The sequence below is a fragment of the Gopherus evgoodei genome, chromosome 3 (assembly GCF_007399415.2).
Source record: "Gopherus evgoodei ecotype Sinaloan lineage chromosome 3, rGopEvg1_v1.p, whole genome shotgun sequence".
Taxonomy (NCBI): domain Eukaryota; kingdom Metazoa; phylum Chordata; order Testudines; family Testudinidae; genus Gopherus; species Gopherus evgoodei.
Genome location: NC_044324.1, coordinates 79047555 through 79073272, shown reverse-complemented (window position 1 = coordinate 79073272; position 25718 = coordinate 79047555). Strand labels below are relative to the sequence as shown.

At 39.7% G+C, this 25718-nt stretch overlaps 2 protein-coding genes across 9 annotated transcripts in view; one reads left to right on the top strand and one right to left on the bottom strand.

Moving 5' to 3' along the window:
• The window catches only part of LYRM2 (LYR motif containing 2), a 55064-nt gene extending 39830 nt beyond the window's left edge, over positions 1 to 15234 (top strand). Inside the window, exon 4 of the transcript XR_003999542.1 lies at positions 15109 to 15234. The gene's annotated coding sequence lies outside the window, so the exon portion shown is untranslated. The remainder of the gene's footprint in view (positions 1 to 15108) is intronic.
• ANKRD6 (ankyrin repeat domain 6) overlaps positions 1 to 25718 on the bottom strand; it is a 155024-nt gene that overhangs the window by 28195 nt on the left and 101111 nt on the right. For all 8 annotated transcript variants that reach the window (XM_030555941.1, XM_030555938.1, XM_030555944.1 and 5 more), the window contains one exon: positions 6786 to 6884. In XM_030555941.1, coding sequence (XP_030411801.1) covers positions 6786 to 6884 — 99 coding nt within the window. The remainder of the gene's footprint in view (positions 1 to 6785; positions 6885 to 25718) is intronic.

Here is a 25718-nt window from a genome sequence, read left to right as displayed (position 1 = left end):
TGTGGTCAACTGCAAATTTTGGCTTGGTTGTTTTATTTTGTGCATCAGCTTTTCTCTGCAAGTGCAGAGTCTGAGCTTTCAAAGCAGTGTAATCACTGTCTCACATTTCTCTTTCTGCATTTACATTTTTCACATTGCCTATCTCTTCCTTTTATTAAAAAATAGCTCTGGCTCCAAACAGCACTTGCCCGAGCCCTGCCTTTAACAGTGTGCATTGTAGAATGCATCACAGGATACTGTTCTGGAGACTGTGAGAAATACAATACCTATAGTGCATATTGATTTTGCAGACAATCAAGTGTATAAATCTGAAGCAAACACTTTATGATCTTGTTTGTAAGTGACTTGCTTACAAGGGAGTTTGCAGACAACAGGACCAGTAAAAATGAAAAAAAGAACAACAGTGCTGTTATACAGGTGTGACCTTTACCACTATGATGGAGAGGAGATTTGCCTGAACTGAAACACTTAGGAGCTAGATTCACCAGGGGACTGAGCATTGCACCACCTGAGGCCTGGTCTACACCTAAAAATTAGATTGACCTATCTACATCGCTGAGGGCTGTGAAAATTTCAAACTCTGTGTGACAGAGGTCAACCTACACCCATATGTGCAGGTTGGTCAGAGGAAAAATTCTTCTGTTAACCTAGCTACTGGCTCTCAGAGAGGTGAATTAACTACAGCGATGGAGAAACCCCTTCCGTCAATGTAGAAAGCATCTACATTACAGTGCTTCAGTAGCACAGCTGCAGCACCATATCTGTGCTGCTGTAGTGTAGACATGGCCTAACATTTAGACATCTTGTCAAAGTGGAGGGATCTGGCCTGTCCACTTTTCACCACGGGCCCGTCCCCCTGCCCCTCTTCTTCCTCCTGAGGTCCTACCCCCGGCCAGGCCAGAAGCTGGAGCCTGGCTTGGGTCAGAGGCCTGGAGAGCCTGGGCAGCTGTGGAGCCTCCACCTGCATGGGGTGTGGCCTGAGAGCAGCCCCCGGCCCATGTTCCCATTCCTTGGGCCCCCACCTAGGGCAGGTGGAGGTGTCCGCGGCTCCCCAAAGCTGCCCAGGTGACTCTTACCATGGCTCTTCAGCCCAAGGCCCTGCCCCCAAGCCAGGCCAGAAGCCGAAGCCAGGTTATGCTAAGAGCCACGCGGGCAACTGTGGGGAGCTGCGGACCCTCCATGTGCCCTGGATGGGGGCGGGAACACGGGCTGGGGGCTGCTCTCAGGTCCTTCACCCAGGGCAGGGGGGGAGGGGCCTGGGCTCCATAGCTGGACTCCAGCTTAGCTGGTTGGCGAGACTGCGGGGACAGGGGCAGGGCCATGGAAGTGACTGAGCCTCATCGCCCCCTCCTGCTTTTAGGAAGAATCCATCACCCCTGCCTTGTCTCCTAGTGGAATTCATAACCTTGAGTTTGGGACCCAGGCTCCCTATACAATGCAGGAAGAGAGTTAGGCACCTAAGAATGGGATTCAGAACAGCCAGCATACTGAGAGGGAGCTGCATAAGCCAGCCACCAGGAAATGCCAGGGAAAGGGGTGTGTCCTAAGCCCCATTCCTCAAAGGGAGTTAAACCAGGGGGAGGTACCTATTTCCACTCAGGATCCCCAGCCATGAACCCTCTGGTGTTCCCAAGCTAGGTTAGTGTTTTTTCATGAAAAAGTGAGGAGGAGGTGGTGCACTCCTTGCAACCTTTAATCCACTGGCTAAAACTCACAGCCAGGATGTTGAAGAACCACGTTCAAATCCCTACTCTTGAACCTGAGTCTCCCCTCTACAAGGAGAATGCCCTAATCACTGGGATACGGGTTATCCTGGGGCAAGGGTCTCTCAGCCTTTCCTCTTGAAGCTGTTCCACTTTGTATAAATAATTAAATGTTCACTGGAGAAGGGGACTTGCATGTGCACCTCCCAGGGGAGAGCCCAAACCACTGGTCAATTTTCTCTCTTCCTCTCCCCCCTACTCCCAAGGAATATTTAGAGTATTTATATACAATGGAACATTTCCAAAAGGAGAAACTGAGCGAGCCCTGGGAGGTGGGAAACCCAAGACACAAGTTCAAGACCCTGCTCCAGTCAGGCAAAGGGGGGATTTAAACCAGAATCTCCCACATCCTGGATGAGTGCCGTAACCACTGGGCTAAAGGCGGCCACCCTTGCTCAGAGCACAGCTACCAGACTGGACCCTGAAGGCAAAATAGGCAAGGGAGCACCCAGTTTGTAAATCCCACTGTTGCTTCTGCATGATCTAATCAAGGAACTTCACTTCTTCCTTTATCTACCAGCACCCCAACAGTAACATTCTCTTCTTTACTGCCTCCATCAATGCTATCATCTCCTTTAAGGAGGAAAGGTTGGACCTCCTTCCAGTCTCACTTGTTGCCTCCTCCCACCACTCTATCTTGCTGTTTACAGCATTCACTGCCCAAGTGGGTCAAATTATTTGTTGTGAACAAATTGTCCTGCCACGGGAGTGCGGAATTAAAAAAAGAAAAAAATCAATAGCAAGATAATCATCTTCAGTCCTGAGAAAAACTACTAAGTTTGGAAAGTTTTAACCTTTGAAATCAAAGAGTGAAAAGTAATGTTTCTTTAGCTTATTACTAATTAAAATCATAATTTTTAAAATACGGAAAATGATATCGGTAAGAGCACAGGACTCCTAATAACATATGAGTATTTCAATATTCTAAACTAGTTGAATCAGCCATTCAGGGCTTCCAAGCACTGATGTGAACTTTCTATTCTCTTCTCCCTTGCTAAACAGAGAGAATCATCATGAAATCTCAATAAGAAACATTTTACTCTTGGACAATAGTGATAAAAGGCCAGCAGAAATGATCAAGGCAAGAAAGTATAAACATAACTAAAGGACAGTAAAAAATCAGTTATTGGAACTGAAAGCACTTTGCATATTTACATTTTGGTTGAAATAATTTTAAACTTTGGGTTACAGCCCATTTGCGTTAGTTTCTTCAACTTAGATTTTCACATGAGGCTCCCAGAAATAAAGATTCATTTTTTTAATGACATACTTTCCATTGAGATAGTCAGAAAGCTTTCAGTGGGATGCCAAATGAGGGGTAGATAATTTTTATGCAAAGCATCAAGAATGAAACCCAGCCATGCAACCATGCACCATTTTAGGAACTCTAACATGCCAAACTGCCAATCCAAGATTTTACATGCAGCCATGTCAGAGGGAAGCTCAAGACAAGATTGATGCACAAGATTTCTAACCTCCTTCTCTCTTTCTGATCTTCTAGGTTCCTTTCTAGCCTTTCTCCTCTGGTTTTTCTCATCTTTTTCTTCCTTGACTCCTTTCACCAGGGCAACTTTCTCCTTGACTATTTCTGAAGTATGTGCTGTATGAATACTCATTGACCAATCAGAGATTGTATTAGCATTCCAATAAGAGTTTGCAGGATTGGCGGGGAGAAGGAAAGAATTAGTTTCCAGAGTTGCATACTCTACAGAGCTGGTTTCCACAGGTTGAAATTCATAATAATCCCACTCCAGGCCACTGGAGGTCATTCTTCAACTAATTCTCATGTTTCTTAGTGTTTTAAAGTACTTCATCTGCAGAACATGAAGTTAGTATTTTAATCTCTCCACAACATTTAGAATTATCCACTTCTATTCGCCATGCGGCAGATGAAAAGTTAGTTCTTGCATTTATGAAGATATAGATATTCAGCTCAAAGTTAAAATTTTGTTATTGGATTCGCCCTGTCTTTTTAAAAACTGAAATAGAACATGGATCAGATTTTTAAAGTTGCAAGAGAATAATTTGCACGTGTTATTGCAATAATTCTGCATAAAAATATTTTTTAATAAATTATCTGATTATTTTCCCCAGGCATAATTTAAAAATCTAACTGTATATTTATGAATAATATTAATTAAATCGATGTTGATTGACAATATTAGATGCTGAAATCTACCAGTGCCAACAGGACAAAGGGTTTCTTCCTCAGTTTCCGACACATAGTAACAGTGACTAAAAAGCAACAGAAACATCTCTGTGTGATGCAAGTAAAAAGTGTGCAAAAACGGATTGTACTAAGGGAATTTACAGGTAGGAGGCTTTTTTACCATCTGAAAACAAAGCAGAAATATTTCAGCCCCTAACACATTTCATCTCAGGCAATCCTGTGACAATCCCCAAGTTAGGAGTTTTATTCTCCTTCCCTCTTTTCCCTAAGAAACAAACAGCACCACTCAGAATGCACAACAATTCTTGGAGCTCTCATTATATCCAGAGGAGATATCCAGTATAATACAAGGGGACCCAAAAATGGAATTTAATTCTATGAACATAGGCTTTACAACATAACCACGTTTCTAGTTTGTTGTTAAAATTAGTTACTGTACTTGGTACAGCATCACACTGTGGTGAACCAGGACTTGGTGAAAGTTACAGGAAAAATGAATGAACTGAATATATCTGCAAAGGAGTAAGATTCATGCTTTGGCTGATGTAATGATAAATTCAGATTTACAATTTTCCCAGCATGCCTACTTTTATCAGTTTCTTCAGAATGCAATGTTAGATGTACAAATAGCACAGATTTTGTGATAACAGCATTCAAAAAATAGTTCATTCCCCCCACCCACCCATAAAATCACAACTGGTAAATAATTGGCATAACTTGGATTCTCAGAGTAGTTACCTTACTTACAGAAAAGCTGACCGTACTTATACATTTTCTGTAATTTCTTTATAACAACAATACTCTGCACTAATTGTGCACATCACCATTCACGGAGAGGATCTGAAAACACTTGACAAATATGAATTAATCAAGCCCCCCGATACATCTGTATGTCAGGTTTTAGCCCTATTTTACAGAGATGCAACCTGTAGCAATGAGGGGTTAGGAAATGGAATTACTGACTCAAGAGCAACTCCCTTAATAGAAGAGTGGTTGCAGAAAAATCAAGGTTACAAGTCTGCCAGAGACTACCCTAAATTTCAGTGTCAGTGACAGCTAGAAATAGAACCCAGCTGTCTAATGGTGAGATTTTTCAAGATATTTAGGCACCTAAAGATTCAGACAGGTGTGTGGTGGAAGTTTCAAAAGCACCCAATGGAAGTTAGGAACCTAGGTGCTTTTGAAAAAAATCACATTAGGTGCCTATCTGCATATTCAGGCACCTAACACATTTAAAAATCTGGCCCCTAATGCCTAGTCCTGCATTCTAAGCACCATAGCACATGGCCTTGCTGACCACTCCCTGTGAGAGAACCTAAATAGTGCAACTATGCGGACACCGCTCAGGTCAGGTCTACACTACACACTTACTTCAGTATAACCACCAGGGCTGGCTCTACTATTTTTGCCGCGCCAAGTGGCGCGCCAAATTGCCACCCCTGACAGCGGTGTGCCGTTAGGGTGGCACGTGCGTTTCCGGCAATTCGGCAGCAGCTTTTGTCTTCAGCCGGAAGACAGAAGCTGCGCTGCCGCGGACAGCTGAACATAGAAGTTGCCGCCCTAACAGCACACGAACTGCCCCCGCCATCCACATTGGCAATTCGGCGTGCTGCTTGGGGGCAAAAACACACGGACTGCCGCCCCTTGCAGACTGCCACTCCAAGCACCTGCTTGGGATGCTGGTGCCTGGAGCCGGCCCTGATAACCACGTTGATCAGGGGTATGAAAAATCCACACCCCTGAGCAATTATAGTTATACTGATGTTAAATTCCACCCCCCTCTCCCTCTCCCTGCCATGTAGACAGCGCTACGTCAGCGGGAGAGATTCCCCCACCGATGTAGCTACTGCCTCTCATGGAGCGGGAGTAACTAATCTGATAGGAGAGCTCTCTTCTGTTGATTTACAGCATCTTCATCAAAGCGCTGCAGCATTTGTAGAACAGACCTCTTGGGTCAGAGACACAAATAACAATGTTAAGACTCCTGGGAGCGGGATCATTACTCCTATCCCAAGTTGGAGCACCACAGAAAAAATTAGAGGCAAAATTACAGTCTGTTAACAGGAGTCAGCAATGAATCTGGACAAGTTTATTTCAATCTGTTAAAAACAATACAGCCTAACTCTTTGTTTGTCAGAGTGAGAGACCTAAATTGATAATACAAATAATTCCAATGTCTCATCATCTAAGCAACGTTTTCCCTAGCATTCAGTTCTAGCATTATCGTTTTCATAGAAAAACTGAGAAATACCAATGATTTACTTTTTGAAAACTATCATTTACTAATTGTAAGGATGATCACAAATAACTTACACTATTCATTTATCATCCCAGGTTATGAGAGACAGGGAATAACTCATACTGCAAGCATTACACTGGTAGCCAATTTGCTGCGGTACTGTACAGTACTTCAGGCCAATTGCTCATTTTTCTATGCTCTCTGGAGAAGAGCTTCTGCATTTTGAAGTCCTCTCTGTTGCAAACATTCCTGGCAGATTATATCATGTAAAGTGTTTTAATGGTGCTCCTGTATGGCACAAATGAGCTCGTATTTCCATGTATGTATCAAATGGCAGGCAACATCCTCTATTACTACTCACTCAGGCCTGGAGTAGAAAGGCATCTTTTAATGCTCTGCTACAGCTTGAAAATAAGGACCAAGCTACTCATCTAAAACACAACATTTTATTATGACTGATACATTTTTACTTGTCAAGCTTCAAAGGTGGGAGACTGATTCTGTTCTAATTTCACCCCCACCTTTAAGAAGCAAAACGCTAGCTCTGTTCAGAAACTGAGTTATTGATTGGAAGAGCAGGCCCCTTGGTATAAGAATGGTTGCATCTACTTACATCATCCTGAATGTCCAGGTCACAGCCTGCCTTCAGCAAAATCTGCACAACACGGAGATGCCCTTTGTAGGCAGCAAGATGTAGAGGGGTACGGCCATGCTGTGAATGAAGAGAAAATACTGATTTTTGTAGATCACTGGTTAATACATAGTATTCATCAAAACTTACCCTAGGCATTTCTTTTCTTCATATTGGTGTGTTCACACCTCTGTCTGGGAAGCCTACTGTTTAAAGCTGCAAACTGCTACACAAATCTTTACATGTTCATTTTATAACAGGACTTCCCTTATTTTGCGTGTGTGTTGCAACTGCCTCTTTCTCCTGCTGCTTTCTGCTGCATTTGGATTTATTGGCACCATCCTTGAGACAACACCTTAATAATACCAACACCTCGCAATAATACCATAAAATAATACAGTAAAAAAAAAATTCAAGAAGCTCTGCTTCTTGCAAACTCTGATCCAGCTCTGCATTACAATTCTACAGTGGAGATTAATCAGTTTTTTGCTTCTGTCTTTTCCACGGGCAACGATGGAGGACTTTCAATTCCACTACGAACTCATCCCCTTAAACACCCTTCCAAAAACACACTATATTGCAAATGTACTATAAATCATTACAAAGACAGTGGTAAAGTCCAGCAATAGAAATAAGCATTAGAATACTGATGATTATGTCAACAGCTCTCCTTTGAAAGAATGACAGATATGTCACCTCTATCATTGCCACCTTTCTAATGGCTGTAACTGGAACCCTGAAGCCCCATCCCTGCCCAACCTCTTCCCTTGAGACCTCACCCCTTCTCCACCTCTTCCCCCAAGGCTCCACCCCTGCACGCCACATGCTGTCGCAAGCCATACAAGCAGCCTAGCACCGGAGGCAGGGACTGCCTCCTTCCTTCTGCTTAGGGTTGCCACAGATTAAAAAAAAGACATTGTGGCTTGTCCAATTGCACCCAGACACACAAGCAGAAACCTGGACTGCCCGGGTTTAAACCAGATGGGTGGCAATCCTAGTCACGACAAGTGACTCGAGTTAACATATGTGATAGCCAATCCCTTACTGCCTATAAACTGGGAACAAATGTCTCCGTCTTTCAGATATCGCTTATTTTACTACATTCCTAATCCCTTACCCATACAGTGTTTAAACAGTATTAATCAGAAGCAAATCTACAGTTCAACTGAGGACAGGTCCCTGATGGCTACAGGGAACAGGAAAGTTTTAATTAGTAAGATGCAGAAATGATGTACAGTTTTGGGGGATAGGAGAGAAGGAAAGTAAGAGCTGACTTTAAAATAAGATTTTTTTTAATTAGGAAAATAGCTTTTCCCAGCAAGTGGGTTATAAAAGTCTACATTAAAATGACAAGAGAGGAACATTGTTCAGTTTTAATTGCACTCAACTGGATTATCATTTGACAGACTTTAAAATGTCAAATGATTGCTCCTAAGGAAGACACTGGGATATGTGTTTAAGAAGAAGGTTCAAAGTACAGTCATATATTAATAGGTTCATCAGTACAATAAAGAAGAACGAAAATAAAGAAGTTTGCTAAGATTGTAACCCTAATAAACTAAATTAGAAAATATGAGCATAAAAGAAATTGAGTGTGTAAGTAAAATAATTAGTTTCAAGAATGTGAGGAGTAAGTGAAAGACCTTAAAGAACTGTAAAACAAGAATATTGGAAAACTGTCCAACATAAATTTTATTTCATCACAGTTCCTTAAGATAAGTAATTAACAATCCAGTCATATACTAGACCACCCACTCTTCCATCGAGAATCACAATTTCTCCACCCAAAAGCCACCTGTAGTTAATAAGTACAAACTGATGTTTTAACCTGGTCTAGATATTCTTTGTTTCAGGAATCCATCAGGTTTATTTTACTGTGATTGAGCAGATTAAACTGCACTAGTAAATCAAGCAACAGAATAAGTGAACACCTCTAGCGCTGAGTGACTATTGATGGCCTTCAGTAACTGGAAAGGTATTATTTGTATTGCTGTAACGCCTACGAGCCCTAGTCATGGACCACAGTCCCATTGTGCTAGGTCCTGTACAAACACAGAACAAAAAAGGAGTTCCTACCTCCAGGAGTTTACAATCTAAGTAAATTCTTGGGGTTAGTAAGAAACTTTCCCAGTGGGAAGGTTACTCCAGGATACTTTACTAGATGAACAACTGTTCTGGTCTGGTATGACAATTCCTGTGTTCGTAAATAGGTGGTTAAGGCCTTGGACACAGCTTCCATGTAATGAAAAAATGTTGAAACCTTCTTCTCTCACAGAACTGCTAGAGGGAGAACTCAATAGCAAATTAATTAGTTAATTATTACATAGCACTTCAAAGATGTGGAGAGTGCTAGTTAATTGTTATTTCCCTTTTTAAAACTCAAATGAAGGAAAAGTTCATACCCACTCTGGAACTCAAATATTTCAAAGTGCAAATAATTTCTCTGATATTTTCCCCTAAATAAAAGTGAATGGCTCATTCCCATCAAGTACATTTTGGTTTTACAGCTCTGAAGCTTTGAACACAGCTTGATTTCTTCTTTCACAGTCTGCCTTTGAAAACACCTGAGGAAGAAGTAAAGCTGCATAGGCAAACTCACTAAACAAAACAGCCAAAACAAAAAGCCAGCGAGAAGACTGCCACAAATTAAAAAATGTCACAAACAAAAAGTTGTAGCTTTGTTTAAACAAGGAATAACCTGCTGCTTTTACAAGTCCAACCTGATCTAAAGATGGCCTTTATTAAGACTGACTGTAGGTAATGGCTGGCCCAACTGCATGGAGTATATTTCCTTTTATTTTATTACAGCTTGGAGGAGATCCAGGGCTTAGTGTCAGTTTCAGGTAACTTAATAGCAAAAGGACACAGAGAGTCTCTAGGCAACATTAAAAAAAAAAAAGGCCAGATTGACAAATGATTCTGGGGCATGAATTGAATGCTTAGATTATGAATATGGATTCAAACAAGTTTAGGCTTATAGGTTCTTTCTACATTACTTAATTACAATAAATAAATCACATAATCAGTTGTCTCACTTCTCAGTAAGCTACGGATACATCACCATAACGTTTGATTGCAGTCTGTGCATGGAGCGGAAAAAAAGCCTGCTTAAAGCCAGCTCACAAGGGAGAGCAGAGTTAACTATGTGAATATGTTCAGTTGGGAAACTTTCTGATAAGATAACCATCTCCAACTAGTGAAAAAATGCTGCGGTGCAGCCAAAGATCTTTTGTTAAAAATAAACTCTGAAAGGGAGATGAAGAATTTATTTTAATATGAGAAGATGTTTAACCCTTGGATCATTTTCCTCACTCAGCACACTTCCCTACGCACATACACAACACACACATACCCCTATGAGTTATATGAAGATCTGTGAAACATACAAATACAGCTCAGGATATTCATATTATGGGGGGCACGCCATTGTTAAACTGTCCATTGTGCACACGTTCTGTGACTATTATGGTATGTGCTGCATCATTCAATGACCTGAGGCACATAAAATATAGTGGCTCCAACGATTTACTAATCTTTAGGATACTAGCTAATCTCTAGGGACCAAATTCCTCCCTCGTGTAAGTCCATTGACTTTACTGGGGATGTATTTGGTCTCAGGTTTTTAACTCTTTGGACTAGCCAGTTTCTTACTGTTTGGAAGTGGACAATGCAGGAAAGGGAGAGGGGATTTCAGGATGCTGGGAGGTGGAACAAATCACAATTTTGGGGGTAGTAAATCTGTCTGCCCAGCGCTTTCCTGAAGCATGCAGAATATTCAGTCCTGATTTACCATGTCTCCCCTACCAGTTACCTCTCCCATCGTTTTCTCCCTGTCTGTATTCCTGTCTCACTTCCCCCCTTGCCTACCTCTTCTTGACTCCTTCGTCAGGCTGCAACTAAGGGGTTAGGGGTCCATATCAGGAGTGAGGCTACACACATGGGAAAACCGGAATGGAGCCAACTAGCAGTGTGACACCAGGCAGGCAGGGCTGGCAAATAAGAAGAAGCAAATGGATGGCTTATAGTTGGTTGTAGGCCTGCAGGGCCTGGTACGGAAGGCTAGTTCCAGTGCTAGGAGATACTCATGTCCTTCATGCCCTAAGGCTAAGGAATCAACTTCAGGGCAACTTAAAATGTCCTTGCTTTGGCTCATCTGTGTCACTAATGTACAATATATACCACATAACTTTGTGCATTTCATTTCTAGTATTGGCAACCCCTAATATTTGAATATCATGAGCAAGGCCCCCAAAACTCCTGAGACTGGCTTAAAATTCGTAAGGTTTACAAACAATAAATTTGGGGTTCCTTTAATTTGCTTGATGGCTTTTCAACTTTCAGGGTTCATGTTTCCAATCTTATCTCTGCAACTATGAGGGCTAGAAACATTTCTTTTAATGGAAGCAGAAATTCTAGTGTTTCCATATGACTTCAGTGCTCAAAGCTTTAAGAAAAATACCAGAGATCATGTGTCTCATGATAAAACTGTAAAAGTCGGAAACTGCATCTCCTTTTTATACCCAATGGCATTAGAACTGGATGTGCAGAAGGGAGGTCTAGCAATTATACAATCTGGAGAACCAAGAAAACTGAGTTTAGGTCCAGAGATCAAACTCATGCTCCTTAAACCAGCAGAGTCTGGGACTATGTGAAAAAAAAAACAAAAACCCACAGTAAACTCAGTGCAGGAGAGAGCTTAGGAGTCACTCTCTGGCTAACACAAGTAGCAGTGCTGACAGACCTTGGAGAGAGAAGTGTCCCGCTCTGTTCACCTGATAAAAGGTCAATGCCATGTCTGCAGACCCTGGCAGCAATAGAGCTGTGCTTGCATGATTCTGTTCTTGTCTTCAACGATTCCATGTCAGAATGGTGGCACTAAAGTTGCAGCTGTAATGTGGGGGGTACCGACAACACAATCTCACTTGGCTCAAATTTGTATTTTTTTCTTTTTAAAAGGGAGCACCCTACCCACAATGCTTGGGGAGAAAGGGGGAAGAAAATAAGTCTCCCATTTGACAGTAGTGTGTCTTTCCTCCCTCAGCATCATTTGCCATCCTCCACCATAACACCAGAGAAGGTCTTGTGTGAAGGCAGCAGTGGCTCCAGGCACGAGCGCTCCAAGCACGTGCCTGGGGTGGCAAGCCGCAGCGGGCGGCCTGTCAGTCCCTGTGAGGGTGGCAGTAGGGCAGCCTTTGACGGCTTGCCTGCGGGAGGTCCACCAGTCCTGCGGATTCGGCAGCCATTCGGCAGCGGGTATGCCAAAGCCGTGGGACTGGCGGACCTCCCGTAGGCAAGCTGCCGAAGACAGCCCACGTGGCATGCTTGGGGCAGCAAAAAAGCTAGAGCTGCCACTGCATATATGGTTGCTCACTGCAAGGAAGGCTGTTGTCATAGAGGTGATTGTGAAAACAGACACAGGCTTTTTAATAGGCAGATCACTGACCTAATAGTTTTTAAACAGTTCACAAATATTTTGAGAGAGAGGGGAATTTCAAATCCGATTACTAATGCTGGCTTGATAAACTTTGGAGCTGTCATGGTCTATGATTAGGGTGACCAGATAGCAAGTGTGAAAAATCAGGACAGGACATAGGGGGTAACAGACACCTCTATAATAAAAAGCCCCGAATATCAGGACTGTCCCTATAAAATTGGGACATCTGGTCACCCTATCTATGACGCAGATATGAACTGGGGACTTTAACAACTAGGTGAATGAGCCAATAAAATGGTTAGTTATATAAATGTGTGTGCAGAAACTTTTATTCAAATGCAAATTGTTGCCTCGGGGCCACAAGTCGTGTAAATCCTCCTCAGCTGCTAGTTTATTGACAAAATATATTGGAACTCTTACACTGAGACTCATGTCAGTGCAGCAATTGCAAGTGCAGGGCCAGATTAAGACCTAGGCAAACGCCTAGAGCCCACATTCGTATGGGGGAAGAGGGAGAGGATTTTTATTTTATTTTATTTTAAACCAACGTGGATTTGCACACAAACTGAAAAAACTTCCCTCACATGAGTGGTGGTATGATCTGGCGCACGGGGTCACAAAGCCACTTGCTCAGGTGAGGGAAGTTCTTTCTGTTTGCACACAAATCTGCACCAGTGGATGACTGGGTAAAGATAATACACACAGCTGAGACTCACTTTGCCATTGCTAACAGAGTCAAGGAGAGAGGAAGGCACCAAATAAAGAAACTGCTTCTTTATTTAACAAAGTGAGGTCCCAGAAATTTCATTTGGTATTCCATTGTTTAACAGTGTGATTAAAACTGTGATTAATCATGATTAATTTTTTTTAATCAAGATTAATTTTTTGAGTTAATCATGTGCGTTAACTGTGATTAATTGACAGCTCTAATAATAAGTAAATGAAAAGACTTTGGGGTCTGTTCAAAAGCATCTGGCGGTCCGGATTTGGCCCATGGTCTGCCTATTGACTACCTCTGATGTAAAGTATGTATGATTTTCTGCTGCAAAATGTTGTTCCATGTGAGCAGCACATGCTTTGGTATTTTTAATTTTTTTTTCCTTAAACATTCAAAGGCAATAATCGCCATTTGTCATCTAATGATCTAAGAACAGAGTTTCATAAGAATAGCTGTCAAAAAACAGGTTTATATTTAGGTTTATAACCTGTAATCAGTTCCATGAGACCTTTGTGCCCATGCAGAGGTCGGCTACAACAGTGCCATGAGAATGCCTATTCTCACTTTTGGTGAGATTGTAAACAAGAAGCGGGCAGCATTATCTCCTGCAAATGTAAACAAACTTGTTTGTCTGAGAAATTGGCTGAACAAGAAGTAAGACCGAGTGGATTTGCGGGTGCTAAAATTTCACATTGTTTTATTTTTAAATGCAGGGGTTTTTTTACACATAATTCTACATTTGTAACTTCAACTTTCATGATAAAGAGATTGCACTAAGTACTTGTGTTAGGTGAACTGAAAATTATTATTTCTTTTGGTTTTTTACAGTGCAAATACTGGTAATCAAAAATAAATATAAAGTGAGCACTGCACACTCTGTATTGTGTTGTAACTGAATGTAGAAAACATCCAAAAATATTTAAATTGTATTCTATCATTGTTTAATGGTGTGATTAATCACAATTTCTTTTTCTAATTGCGTGGTTAATCATGATTAATTTTTTAATTGCTTGACAGCCCTACTTATTATCATTATTGTTGCTTTTTTAATATTATTATTTTCTCTGGAGGCTGGACCTTGACTATACCTTTGACCAAGAAATTTGAACCTTGACAAAAAATAATTGACTGTCCCTGCTTTACATGACTGCACTCGTATCTTCATTTCTTTCAGCTGTTATGCTATGCTGACACTGTAATTTATTCTCAGTTCTGTTTTTAGATGTACCTTTTTATCCAAATTTTAATGAAGTTTGAACACAAAATCCAAAAATCTTTATCAGATTATTTCAGACAGTAGTTAAAGAACTGAATAAACTTTTAGACTGTTAGCAATAAATGATCCACTCAGTGTTGGCAACAAGGGATTCCATCCAAAGCCACTAAAGGCAACAGAAAGTTTCTCAATGAGTTCAGTGGGCTTTGCATCAGGCCCTAAATGTTTGTGTTCTCATTTTTAACTTCGTTTTCTTTTGATTGTACTGTCTTGAGTATCTCTTCTTTTTACAGAAAAAAATGTTTTCAAACTGGAGAAACATAAAAATAATTACTAAAAGTACTGATTTTTATTTTATTTTGGTACCTTTTTAATTTAATAATGAAGGATTATTTTCAAGATCTGTTAACAGTGTTTGCTCAAGCTGAAAGCTTATTGACAGCTCTATGACTATCATACTATATGAAGTGGCACCAATGACAGACTAGTTATAATGTAACGAGTTGAAAGAATTAAAAAATAAATAAATCAGTGAGTTAACTACAAAGCAAAGTGATTATAACCATTCCATTGTGCAATTCAATTTTATAGATATGATTTTAACTGTAAGATCTGCAGAAAAGCTATGCTCTGTTTTACCGTGAAAAACATACTTTATCAACCCATGATACTGCAGTGACTATGTCAAAATAGCCAGCACTATGCTAGCACTGCCTCTAGCAAATCTGGTTTGTGTATAACAGATAAATTACACACTCATGTGTTTAATACTACACAGATTTTTCCTTGTCACATTTATTCTCACCATTAAGTTCAATGAGATCACCTGGAACATGTTATGCAGTCCCAGCGAATCCCAGTATCAAACTACACACATTACATTGTGATAAGCGCCAAAGCAAACTTAGGTCAACTCACCCCAAACCTTGTTACTTAGGTCAACTCACCCCAGCAGTGAAGACAAACCCTTGGAGCGGTGGAATACCGGAGTCGACCAGAGAGCACTCTGCAGTCGATTTAGCGGATCTTCACTAGACCCGCTAAATCGACCTCTGCTGCAGCGCTGATCTCCCCGTAGTGAAGACAAGCCCTCACTGTGCTTACCTCCTAGGATTGCCGCTTGGGTGAGTCTTCCTCGTTTTAACAGAATGATTGTTAGGTTTAGCAGATTTCTCCTGTGTTCTGTCAAACAGAGAATAGCAATAACAAAAAAGCATTTGTGACCTGAATCCTAGTGGGGAGCCAGCTGTGGTCACTCAGTTAGCGTGAACTGCAAAGAATGGGGCAGACAATCCCCCAAAAGCTTAGATTTACCAAACCAGCATAAAACAGCTTCTTTATTACTTCACTGGTTACTCAGAAGTCCTAACAACACAGTTCCCTTAAAAAGTGATCCAGCCTCACGCCTTCATCCAGGTACCCACGCCCAATAGGATGATTTCTGAAAATCTTATTTCATAATATAAAAGAAAAGGTTCTACCAATCCCAAAGGACCGGACACCTTACCGCCCAGGTTAGTGAATGTTTCAGATCTTACCCAAATGCACGCTACAGCCAATTCTTATTAACTAAACTAAAATTTATTGAAAAACAAGAGAGAGAGAGTATGGTTAAAAGATCAATATACATACAGACATGAGTTCAATTCTTAAGATTCAGATTCATGGCAGAGATGGTGAGCTCTGTAGTTACAAAGAGTGCTTTTACTAATAGTTCACAGGTTATAATCCAATGTCCAAATATCATATTTGGGATATACCAGCATAACTGGGACCTCAGTCTTGCAACAAACTTCCCCTGATGAAGCCTAAGCAGATCTGAGATGACAGAATCAGGACCCAAGGATCTTTTATACAATGTCATGTCTTTTGACAAGTTGTGAGTTCAAAAGGTAATTAACATGACTTTGAAGGCAGTCCATCACTGGTACTTAGCTACAGAATTAACATAAGGCAATTTGCTTATTCTTCTACCACTCACAGTTTATTTGCTATCAGGGTGGATTTGATTTAAATCTAGTCAGGAAGACTTGATTTAATCATGGATTTCTACATGAAAGTGCATTCTTGTTGGTTGTTATCTTAATACATATTCTTCACAACTCAGAGGTAGATGTAGGTTTTGTTTTTAAAAGGTACACACTATACGTTTTTTAAGTGATTTATTTAAAAAACTTTTCAGATTAGTTTTACAGCTATATCAGAAAATGAATGATTGTTTGGTTATTTCATTTACCCAAGGTAATTGAAGCAGATATTTATTAAATCATTGGGAAGAGAACTATCTCCAATTCAACAGGTTACTCATTAATATTTGGAGGATCTTCTTGCCATGCTGTATTAGGAGGAGAACATCACCAGACAGATATTTAAATTCTATTTAACTCAAACAACAATATTATGTATTCTGGATTTTTTTCTTCAGTAGCAAACATATAATATTTTAACAAAACAAGCATATGAATTTTTGAATGTAGTTAAACATTCAAGGTTTTTTAAAAACAGGTTTGTTTTTGTTAAAATTGTTTTTAACTAAAATAGTTAAATGAAATATTTTTTAAAAAACAAAACAAAAATTTAATTGACTCTGTCAGCCAGGTCAACATGAGAAACTTAAAATATTGGCTTCTGCAGCTAACTCAGTCGTCTTCACCTTCATTTTCCCGTTTGTTCATAATCTGGAAAAGAAAAACAAGTTTTCCTGCTTTTTCAAGTCCCAAACGATGTCTCAGTTTGGAATGAATTAGTCCAAAGGAAGAAAATATTCTTTCTACACCGGCAGAAGAAGCCACTGCTGTTAAAAGTGAGATTATCACTTCAACACTTTCTGAATCAAAGTGTTTTAAGTGACTTCTACCAGTTCACTGGTGTGACTTTCTTTAAAACATCATCAGCAAATATATATTTCTTGAATGGTTCACTCTTAGCTCTAAAGTTTATTATAGTTGGCACTACGGAAGTATGATTGCTGGATGTCCATGTCATAGCCAATTCCTCTTCTTCAGCAGTTAAGATTTGACCCTGGTACTGAGTCTTGAGAATATTTGCAAGAAAATGAGCAGGAGATAGTGCTTTTCCCCTTCATTTTTTAAATGCCTATAATTTAACTCTGTCATTGAATATTTCTTTTTAAGATCTCACTCAGTTCCTTCCAAATTTCAACAGCATCAGCAATAAAACAGCTATTTCCCTGCATTTTGTTCAAGGCTACAGAAACAGGCTTCAGGGTACTCAGCATGTGTTCAATATTTCTCTTAAGCCCAATGTTGAGAACTTTGGCTGTGACAGTGCCATCTATTTTTTCACAATTTTGTTCACAAACTGTCATCAGATAGGCCAGTTCTTGATATAGTGCTCAAAACAGTCAACAGCTGAGTTCCAGCGCATGTCTGTTGGGAGAGTTAGCTTGGTTTCTCCCACTTTTCTCAGAGCAGCTGCTGCAAAGTGGTTTTTATGGAAATATTTTGCAATTTCAACAATGTTAGCCTTTATTTCTGGAACACTGAAGTCTTTGGCTAGGAGGTGCATCAAATGAGTACTGCAACCATATGTTATTAGCTTGGGACTCTCTTCACTCTCTTCTAAATGTCTTCTCATCTTGGAAACATTTGCAGCATTGTCTGACCAAGCTGCATACTAGACATTTGAATTTTTGTTCACAGTCTCTTACAGCTTTTACTGCTACTTTTTGTAAGTATTCTTCTGTGTGTGTATTTCCTGATGTATCAATTGTTTCTGTAAGCAAGGCGTTCCCTTCCTCTGTTGTCACACAAGCACATACAACAGAACCATTGTGGACATTGCTCCACCCATCAAGACTCAGGTTAACAATTTCACCCTCTAAACCTTTTGCACACTACTCAATGTCTCTTTCATACACTTTATCCAACAATTTCCCTGCGACATCTGCTCTGCTGGGTGGACTGTATTCTGCTCTTAATGACTGAACCATGTTAATGAAGTGTGGGTTCTCAATCATATGGAAAGGAGAGTTTGTTGCATAAACAAACCGGGCAATTTTTCCATCAATTACCTCTTTCTGTAATCTGCTGGTTCTTATCACAAACTTATCTATGGATCTTTGTGGATGATGGAGATTTTTTTCTTTTGCTACAAGTTATATACTGTGGCTATGTGACATACACGGTGTGACTGAAACACTATCATTGGCAGATTAATCTGAAACTATAGAAAATGCTGGTGATCTTGAAGGTGGATAGTCTTCAGAATCCCATATGTTGAGGATGGATGCTTCTAAAAAAAAAAAGTCAATGCAGTTATTTAATTATTATTATCATACTGCTCATTTAGTATTACTCATTGCATTCACTGACACTCAGTACTACTTTAAAAGTGAAATTGTAAAAGGAAGTTCTGCCTATTTCAGCTGTTTATTTTTTATCACAGCTGCATCCAAAATGATAGTACCATAGTACCATAGAGTAACAACTATATTTTTTGCTCAAGCATGAGAATTCAAGAATAGTCCAGAAGGAAGACCGGCAGTCCTAAAGGAAGAAGTATGAAATAAAAAAGTTTACCAACCTGAAGATCCTGTAGTTCAGACATGTTCCTTTCATCATCTTCAGTGCAGCTTCCTCCTGAGAAGGAACACTTCTCATGATGTTGTTTCATTCAGGAAACCAGGCCTTGCATTTCTTTGTTGCACTCTTTGCATTTTGCACGCATTCCTGTCTTATCCACAGGTAGAGGAACTTCATTGAAATATTCCCAAACTGGGTCTCTTTTACAGCTTGCTGCTATTATAGGTTTTCCCTTCTAGTGAGAGAATGGTATGGTAGATCTCCAATCAATGAAGGCTACACTTAGAAAGACCTCAACACTTCTGGAATATGCTGCTCAAACAGTTTCACTTTTGTTTCTACTGCCTGTCCCTCCCTTCTCACATTTATCTCCAGGCTTCTCCTCATCCACATCTATTCCGCCCACAAACATCTTCTATTCATTGAACTTTTTGAAACTTTTCACTTTTAGAGAGAGGTAAGGGATTGACTCTGTGTATACAAATTTGCAGATGGACAATAGGATTGAGGTCTGTTATTTCTCACCTCTATATATTATATATTATGTTGTATTATATTATATTAAAACATTTATGCTGTTAACAAGCACGTTATCTCTAGAGACACAAATCCACAGTTTGAGAACTGCAAAACTAAGCATCTCTGATGGTATCTTCTAGATTGAGCACTGAGTCCCATTGGGTAGATAAAAAGATTAACCTAAATAATCTATACAGAAACCACTGGAACCCCATAAGATTGGGTCCCTAATCCATGAACTATTGGAACTCATTTAAAAACTTTTCTTAAAAATTACATGAATATATTGTCTCATACTATAGAATTAGAATTTATAATCTTATTCCCTGATGAGATATCTTTGAGCTTTAATGTATCTTAATTAAAATGATCTTTAGATAGGTTTTCTCCTAAAAAAGCATTTTATCAAAAAAATTGGATTTAAATCAAAAAATTGATTTTTATCCACATTTCAAAGAGCAACCAGTGAAAACAAGCCACCTCAAAACTTACGAGTAAACCTCTCTGATGTCACGTCTCAGATAACCTTGGGCCTCATCCTCCAAACACTTAATACACAGCATAGTCCCAACTACTGTGATTAGTCACAGCGGTGTCAAAAAAATAATTCTGTGACTTCAATGGACTCACAGTAGTAGGAACTACACTCAATAGTTAGAATGTACAGAATTAGGTTTGTAAACTGTAAGCTCTCAGAGTTAGCTGTATGTCTCTCCTCTTTCTGAGGAGCATCTAGGATACGCATGACACCAGCTACAAATGCAAAACACAAATCACATGAGTTAAAAAAATGTTAGAACGGGATTAAGGGTTGCTATGGAAAGCACTCAAGTCAGAAAATGCCAAAGTTTGGGTTGACTGCATATCTTTCACACATGCAGTATGACACATTCTTTAATTACGAGACCATATATTATTATTTCTGCCAGTTCACTGTCTCATTCAGTGAGTAGGTCACATGGTGCCAAATAGAGGGGAGAGCTGTTCAATATTTATTTGTACCCTCACTGTTCAATAAGGAAAGGTCATCTCATGCACTATGCACTCTACAAGACAGGCTGTCTCTAGACACCTACACAGCCAAGCATCCTTCACTACACAATGTCCATCCAAAGCTGGACATACTTACAAAACAAAAAAGGCCTTTTAAAATGAAACTCCAGCTGTTGGTCCATGCGGCAGCTATAACAGCAGTAATCAGAAGTGGACATAGAACACTAACACTTACAGAATTCACTCATGCCAAATCAAAGAGAAATAAAACTTCAATTTAAAACATTCATCCATTAGTAACTTTCCTGAAAGTTAGTTGTGTCACAAACTGACAAAAAGGCAAGAAATTTAAAATGAAGGTGAATACTACTCCCTAACTCTGGGGAGAAAAGGCAGAGTATAGTATCATTTGAAGAGTTTGACTGAGCAGAGTTTTTTAATTTTGGCAGCATACATGTCAAATTATTTTTAAATGACCCAGTCTATTGGATCAAACAGCCCATATTTTCAGATTGAGTGATTTATTTTTTAAACTCAAAAAGTAGCTCATGAAAAGACTTAAGGTCCTGGAGGCTGAAGTCTTGTATTTATTCCCAGAGCAGGTAACACACACTAAATGGGAGTGCAAGCTTCCCCACGCTGTCACACAAATATACCTAAACTATGTCCTACAGTAGCAATCAACTTGGATTTCTGAGCAAGGAAACTGCCTGCTGCTTTTTGGTTCTATTGTGTTCAAGGAAACAGGGCTCTGTGTACATTTTTATAGATACACAGGATTGAATTACAGAAGTACCTGACTTGCATCATCAATTTCTCCTCCTAACAGAAACAACCCATCACAATCCAAAATATTGGCTAACCACTCAGGCCAAAAGGGACAACAGTACAAATAGAATCTTATGAGGTTCAAGGGGAGAGAATTGTCAAGAAGTGTTGGCTGGGACCAAGGGTGGGGCTATTGATGTGTACCTGTAAAAAAGGGGTCTTTTTGTTCCTACCCTGTTCCAGCAGGTACTCTGATTTTTGCTCTGTGGTAGCACTTCACTGTTTGTGGTGACTGCCACTTTGCAGCATTAGCCTCATTGGTATTATGTGCATTTCCACAGCAACACAATAATAATTGTAATGTAAAATGGGAATGGTAGTGTGATATTTTACTCTATATTCTTTATGAAAAGATGCTTATGATCTAAATATGACATAACTGAGATATACTTTATGCAAGATGGCTCACATTGGAAAGGTTATAATTTACTGAATGTGATTATCCAATTTGTATTCCATTATCATTTCTGTATCTGAAGTTAGGAATATTGATAATATATCTGTATTTCAACTATGCTACTTTGGGTGATGCCCGCTGCTAACACTTCACGTACAACAATGGAAAAGCCAGACAGGGTGGATGGCCCATCAGCAAGGACAATGTACTATGAAAAGGCTTGGGTCTTCCTGCCGACACTCCATACTGCCACTGACTCATGGATGCTGTAACACTATTAGGTCAGGTGGTCTTGTCACCTGCTACTAAATATTACCTGGAACTTCTTGTAACTTTCCACTGGAAGGGAAAGGTCAAGTTTGGGAAACAAACGATTCCTACCTTATACAAATCCTATATAAGGGGGGAAGGGGAAGAAGGCAAAGGGGGCTCCTCTTCATGGCCTGTCTGCTCAAGGAAAACTGCTAAAGCCACCTGAAGGGAAGGCGGTGGGAAGTCCAGACTGAGACAGGGGTCCAGTCTCAAAAGAAATATAACTGGAACTCAGAAACTGGAACAACCTGCCTAAAATAACATTTAAGGTAAGAAATTACATTTTGTAACCTGTTTCTTAAGTATATTGAGCCTAGCTTGCGTATTTTGCTTTATTTGGTCAATAATCTGCTTTGTTCTGTCTGTTATCTCTTATATTCACTTTTGTAGTTAAAAAAATTGTTTTATTATTAAACCCAGTTTCTGTAATTTCTAATGGGGGGGGGGGAGAAGTTGTGCATATCTCCTTCCACATTGAGGGAGGGGGCAAATTTCATAAACCCTTTGGGTTTGTACCCCTTAAAAAGAATGGCATCAGAATGTTGGGGTGAGCCCCTAAGGCTAAATCTTTCCAGAGCAGATCTCTTTCTCTCTCTACAACTGGGCGTGGCCCTGCCTGTGTATTTGGCTGGAAGAGGCTTGTGAGTCTGACCCAGCAAGGCCAGGTAAAAGGGGACCTAGGCTGGCAGAATAGGCTGACTCAGTTAAACCCCAGCAAATCAGGTGACACCCCAAAGGGCCCAAACCCATCACAGGTAGGTTTTACAGTTTATTTTAACTGAATTTTTTTGAAAAAGCACAGCACAATAATTACTTCTGCATAGCTGCAGAAATATCCAAACCACGGCACTTGGAAAGCAGCATTTACAGTACTTCAGTGTAAAGCCACAGTAACAGGTAACAAAGCCCAGGGGAAGTAGAAAAAGGGGAGGCACATATGGCTCAGGCTGTCCCTATTATATTTTAAATATAAAACTTGAAAAGAGTCCGACTGCCCTCAACTCTTATTGACTTCAGTGGAGGTGCTGTATGCATGCAACTCCTATGGACTTCAGTGGAAATTGACAGTCTCAGCTGAACACACTCAATTACTAATCTGACTAAAACAAAAGATAAATAAACCTTTGAGCAAACACTGAAGTGGGCATTTCAGCATTAACAAAAATTATATTGAATTTTCTTTCTTTAGTTTTATTCATACTATGCAAACATCTAGCCAGTGCAAACAGCACTTTATATATAGACATGGAGCTCTAAACGAAAACAGCATTTTGCAATAAAACTTTTGTTTATTGAAGCAGCAATCATGTGACCTTTCATTTTTAGGATAAGAGAATTGGATTGGCATCCCAGCTAGCCAGCATTTTAAATGACTTGGTTTTGAACGGTAAACAAGTCTCACTTTTACTTGACTAGTGCCCAATAAATCAAGTGAGGATAAAGAATTATAAAGAATTTCTAGACAAAGAGCTTGCTCTAGAGCCCAGCTACTTCAGGCAGGCATAATTCCGCACAGTGTTTTGTGAAGTCAGCCACACTTGCCAGCACACATTTGCAATCTGTTTTGTGTCCTGAAGTGCTACAGAACTTTTCCTTTTCCTCCAAATTCAGGGTCTGCTTCTGCACTTCTTACTCCAAGAAAACTCTTGTTGACTTCAACAGGAATTTTTTCTGGGTAAGAGGATAAGATCAGGGCCCCTGATTGTGATTTCCTTTAAGGGTAAATCTTATAGAATGTAATGTCAACTCTGACAGCAAAAATTGATGAATGTAAATAAGAGTATAGATCAGGCATAAAATACAGATGTGAATAAACAGATCTTTATTTATGGTCAATTTTGTAAAGACTTTTGTGTTAGGGAGGAAGAAGAGAGAGAGAGAGAATCTGTGTTTCAGTCTTACTAGAACAATCAGCTATTACATTATTATTATTATTATTATTATTATTATTATTACTACGCAAGTTTGAAAAATGTAAATCAGTAATAGTTATGGAGTGATGTGCCACTTGGGATAAACACTAAGCACCAACTAAAGTTCACACAGTAACTCATGCCATGTGAAACTCACCATGCTTCATAATTGGTTATGAACTCCAAACTCATACTAAGTTCACAGATCTTTCCTATGAACCTGGGCTGATATAGGAATTTGCACCTTGCTTTTGTTGCAAAATCAACACTTTATGGTTGACTGAATTTTGCTTTGAGATTCTAGGCCCATTCAAACATGGAAAACAAAATGGGGAGGATATGAAACCACATGGATCTAAAACATATATGATCCCCTGCAAATGAAATTTGCTGAGTTTTACATGGCTCTAGAATTCACTTGAACTTGTACTCCAAAACAAACTGAATTTCTTTGGTAGACTGAGACATCCAACAGATTTTAGGAACATTATGAAAATTCAGTAATAAATCAAACCTATATTCAGGGTCAGGTCATAATTTGCACTTCTGCTGCACTCATTGTCACACATGGAAATTGTCAATAGTTCAAAGTTAAACTATATTTGTAACAAGTCATTATCCACTGATCTCACATTAGAACCATAGTTTACATTAACTAGTTTCATGGAGTAGTGCACTGGATTTTGCAGTCGACACTATGTGGAACCAGCATTCAAAATTATAGTGGGGATAAGAGTGTGTAGTGTGCCTGCTGTTCCTTTAACCCTTTCCTTACTGTCAGAGCCTCTTACAGACCTAAAGTTGAGTCCTCTTATTAAAAATCCCACCATCATTCAAATGTCTTTCTTTAGCCAGATCATGCCAAGCAAAGATGCTTGGACAACAGTCAAAAGTGAGAATTTTACTACAGCTTTTCACATTCACTGTGACTTTGGCCTATGCATTGAGTGTCATCATACCAACAAGAGGCCATCTGGTTATGGTAGATAAACAGGAAAAACCCTGTAAAATTGATTTTCCCACAGGGCATTCTGGCTTTAAAAATAAATAACTGTGAACTAAACATGGCAAAGGGAGCTTCTCAGAAATCAGGTGTCATTGATCGATTAATTTTAATCTATTTTTGTACCATATTTAATGTATTCACATTTTCTGTTTAAAACCTACATGAACGTAATTAAAACTAAATATGCCTCAAGGCAGCATTTTGCCAAACAATAAGTCTGTCCCAGATCTGACAGACCTTGCAGGTTTAACCCCACCCACTTCCACCTCCCCAACTAATTTTTTTAGTTGTAAAATTCTGTAGCGGACCACAGACTAGCCTTTTGATCTCTCACTCTATCACATTCCCTCTCTCTCATGGCCCCTGCCTTGCACTCAGTCCTGCAACATCCTAACTAGCCTTGTGACTAGGCCGTTAGAAAGCTGGCTGCAAGCCTCATTAGCAAGCAAAGCAGGTTCCAGTAACAACCAATTATATACAAAATTACTTGCTGGGGTGAGAGATGCAGTCAGCTCCTTCCCAGGCAGCCACTATTCAGATAAAACATTCCCTCAGACATCACTAGGGATGAGGTAAAAACCCTTGAAGGGTTGGTTGTACGTCTTCTCTTCAGCTCCTAGAAGTGTTTTTCCTTTAAATATTAATGACACATTTTCACAGAGAATTTTGGCTTGTGATTTATATGGTGACCACTAGGAAACTTCAGAGGAGGACGGGAGCATTCCAAGTTTTTGTGGTTAAATTTTTTTAAAATAAAATTTAAAAAAAGGGAGTGAGGGGGAAACACATTTTTCATTAGTATTCCTCTCACATTCAGATTTGATTAACAGAATATTGAGAAAAATCATTTCAGGCTTATTTGTGTTCAGATTCAAACTCTTCCATCTTTAGCTCTCAGACTGAGCATTTTTTCATAGGTCCCTTGCATTATTTGCAATTATTATTTATAACATGGCTAGAGCTGGCAGTAGGTTAGTTTCAATTGCACTCTTTTTAAAATCTTATTATACGTGTTGTTATAAATCCTTTGATATA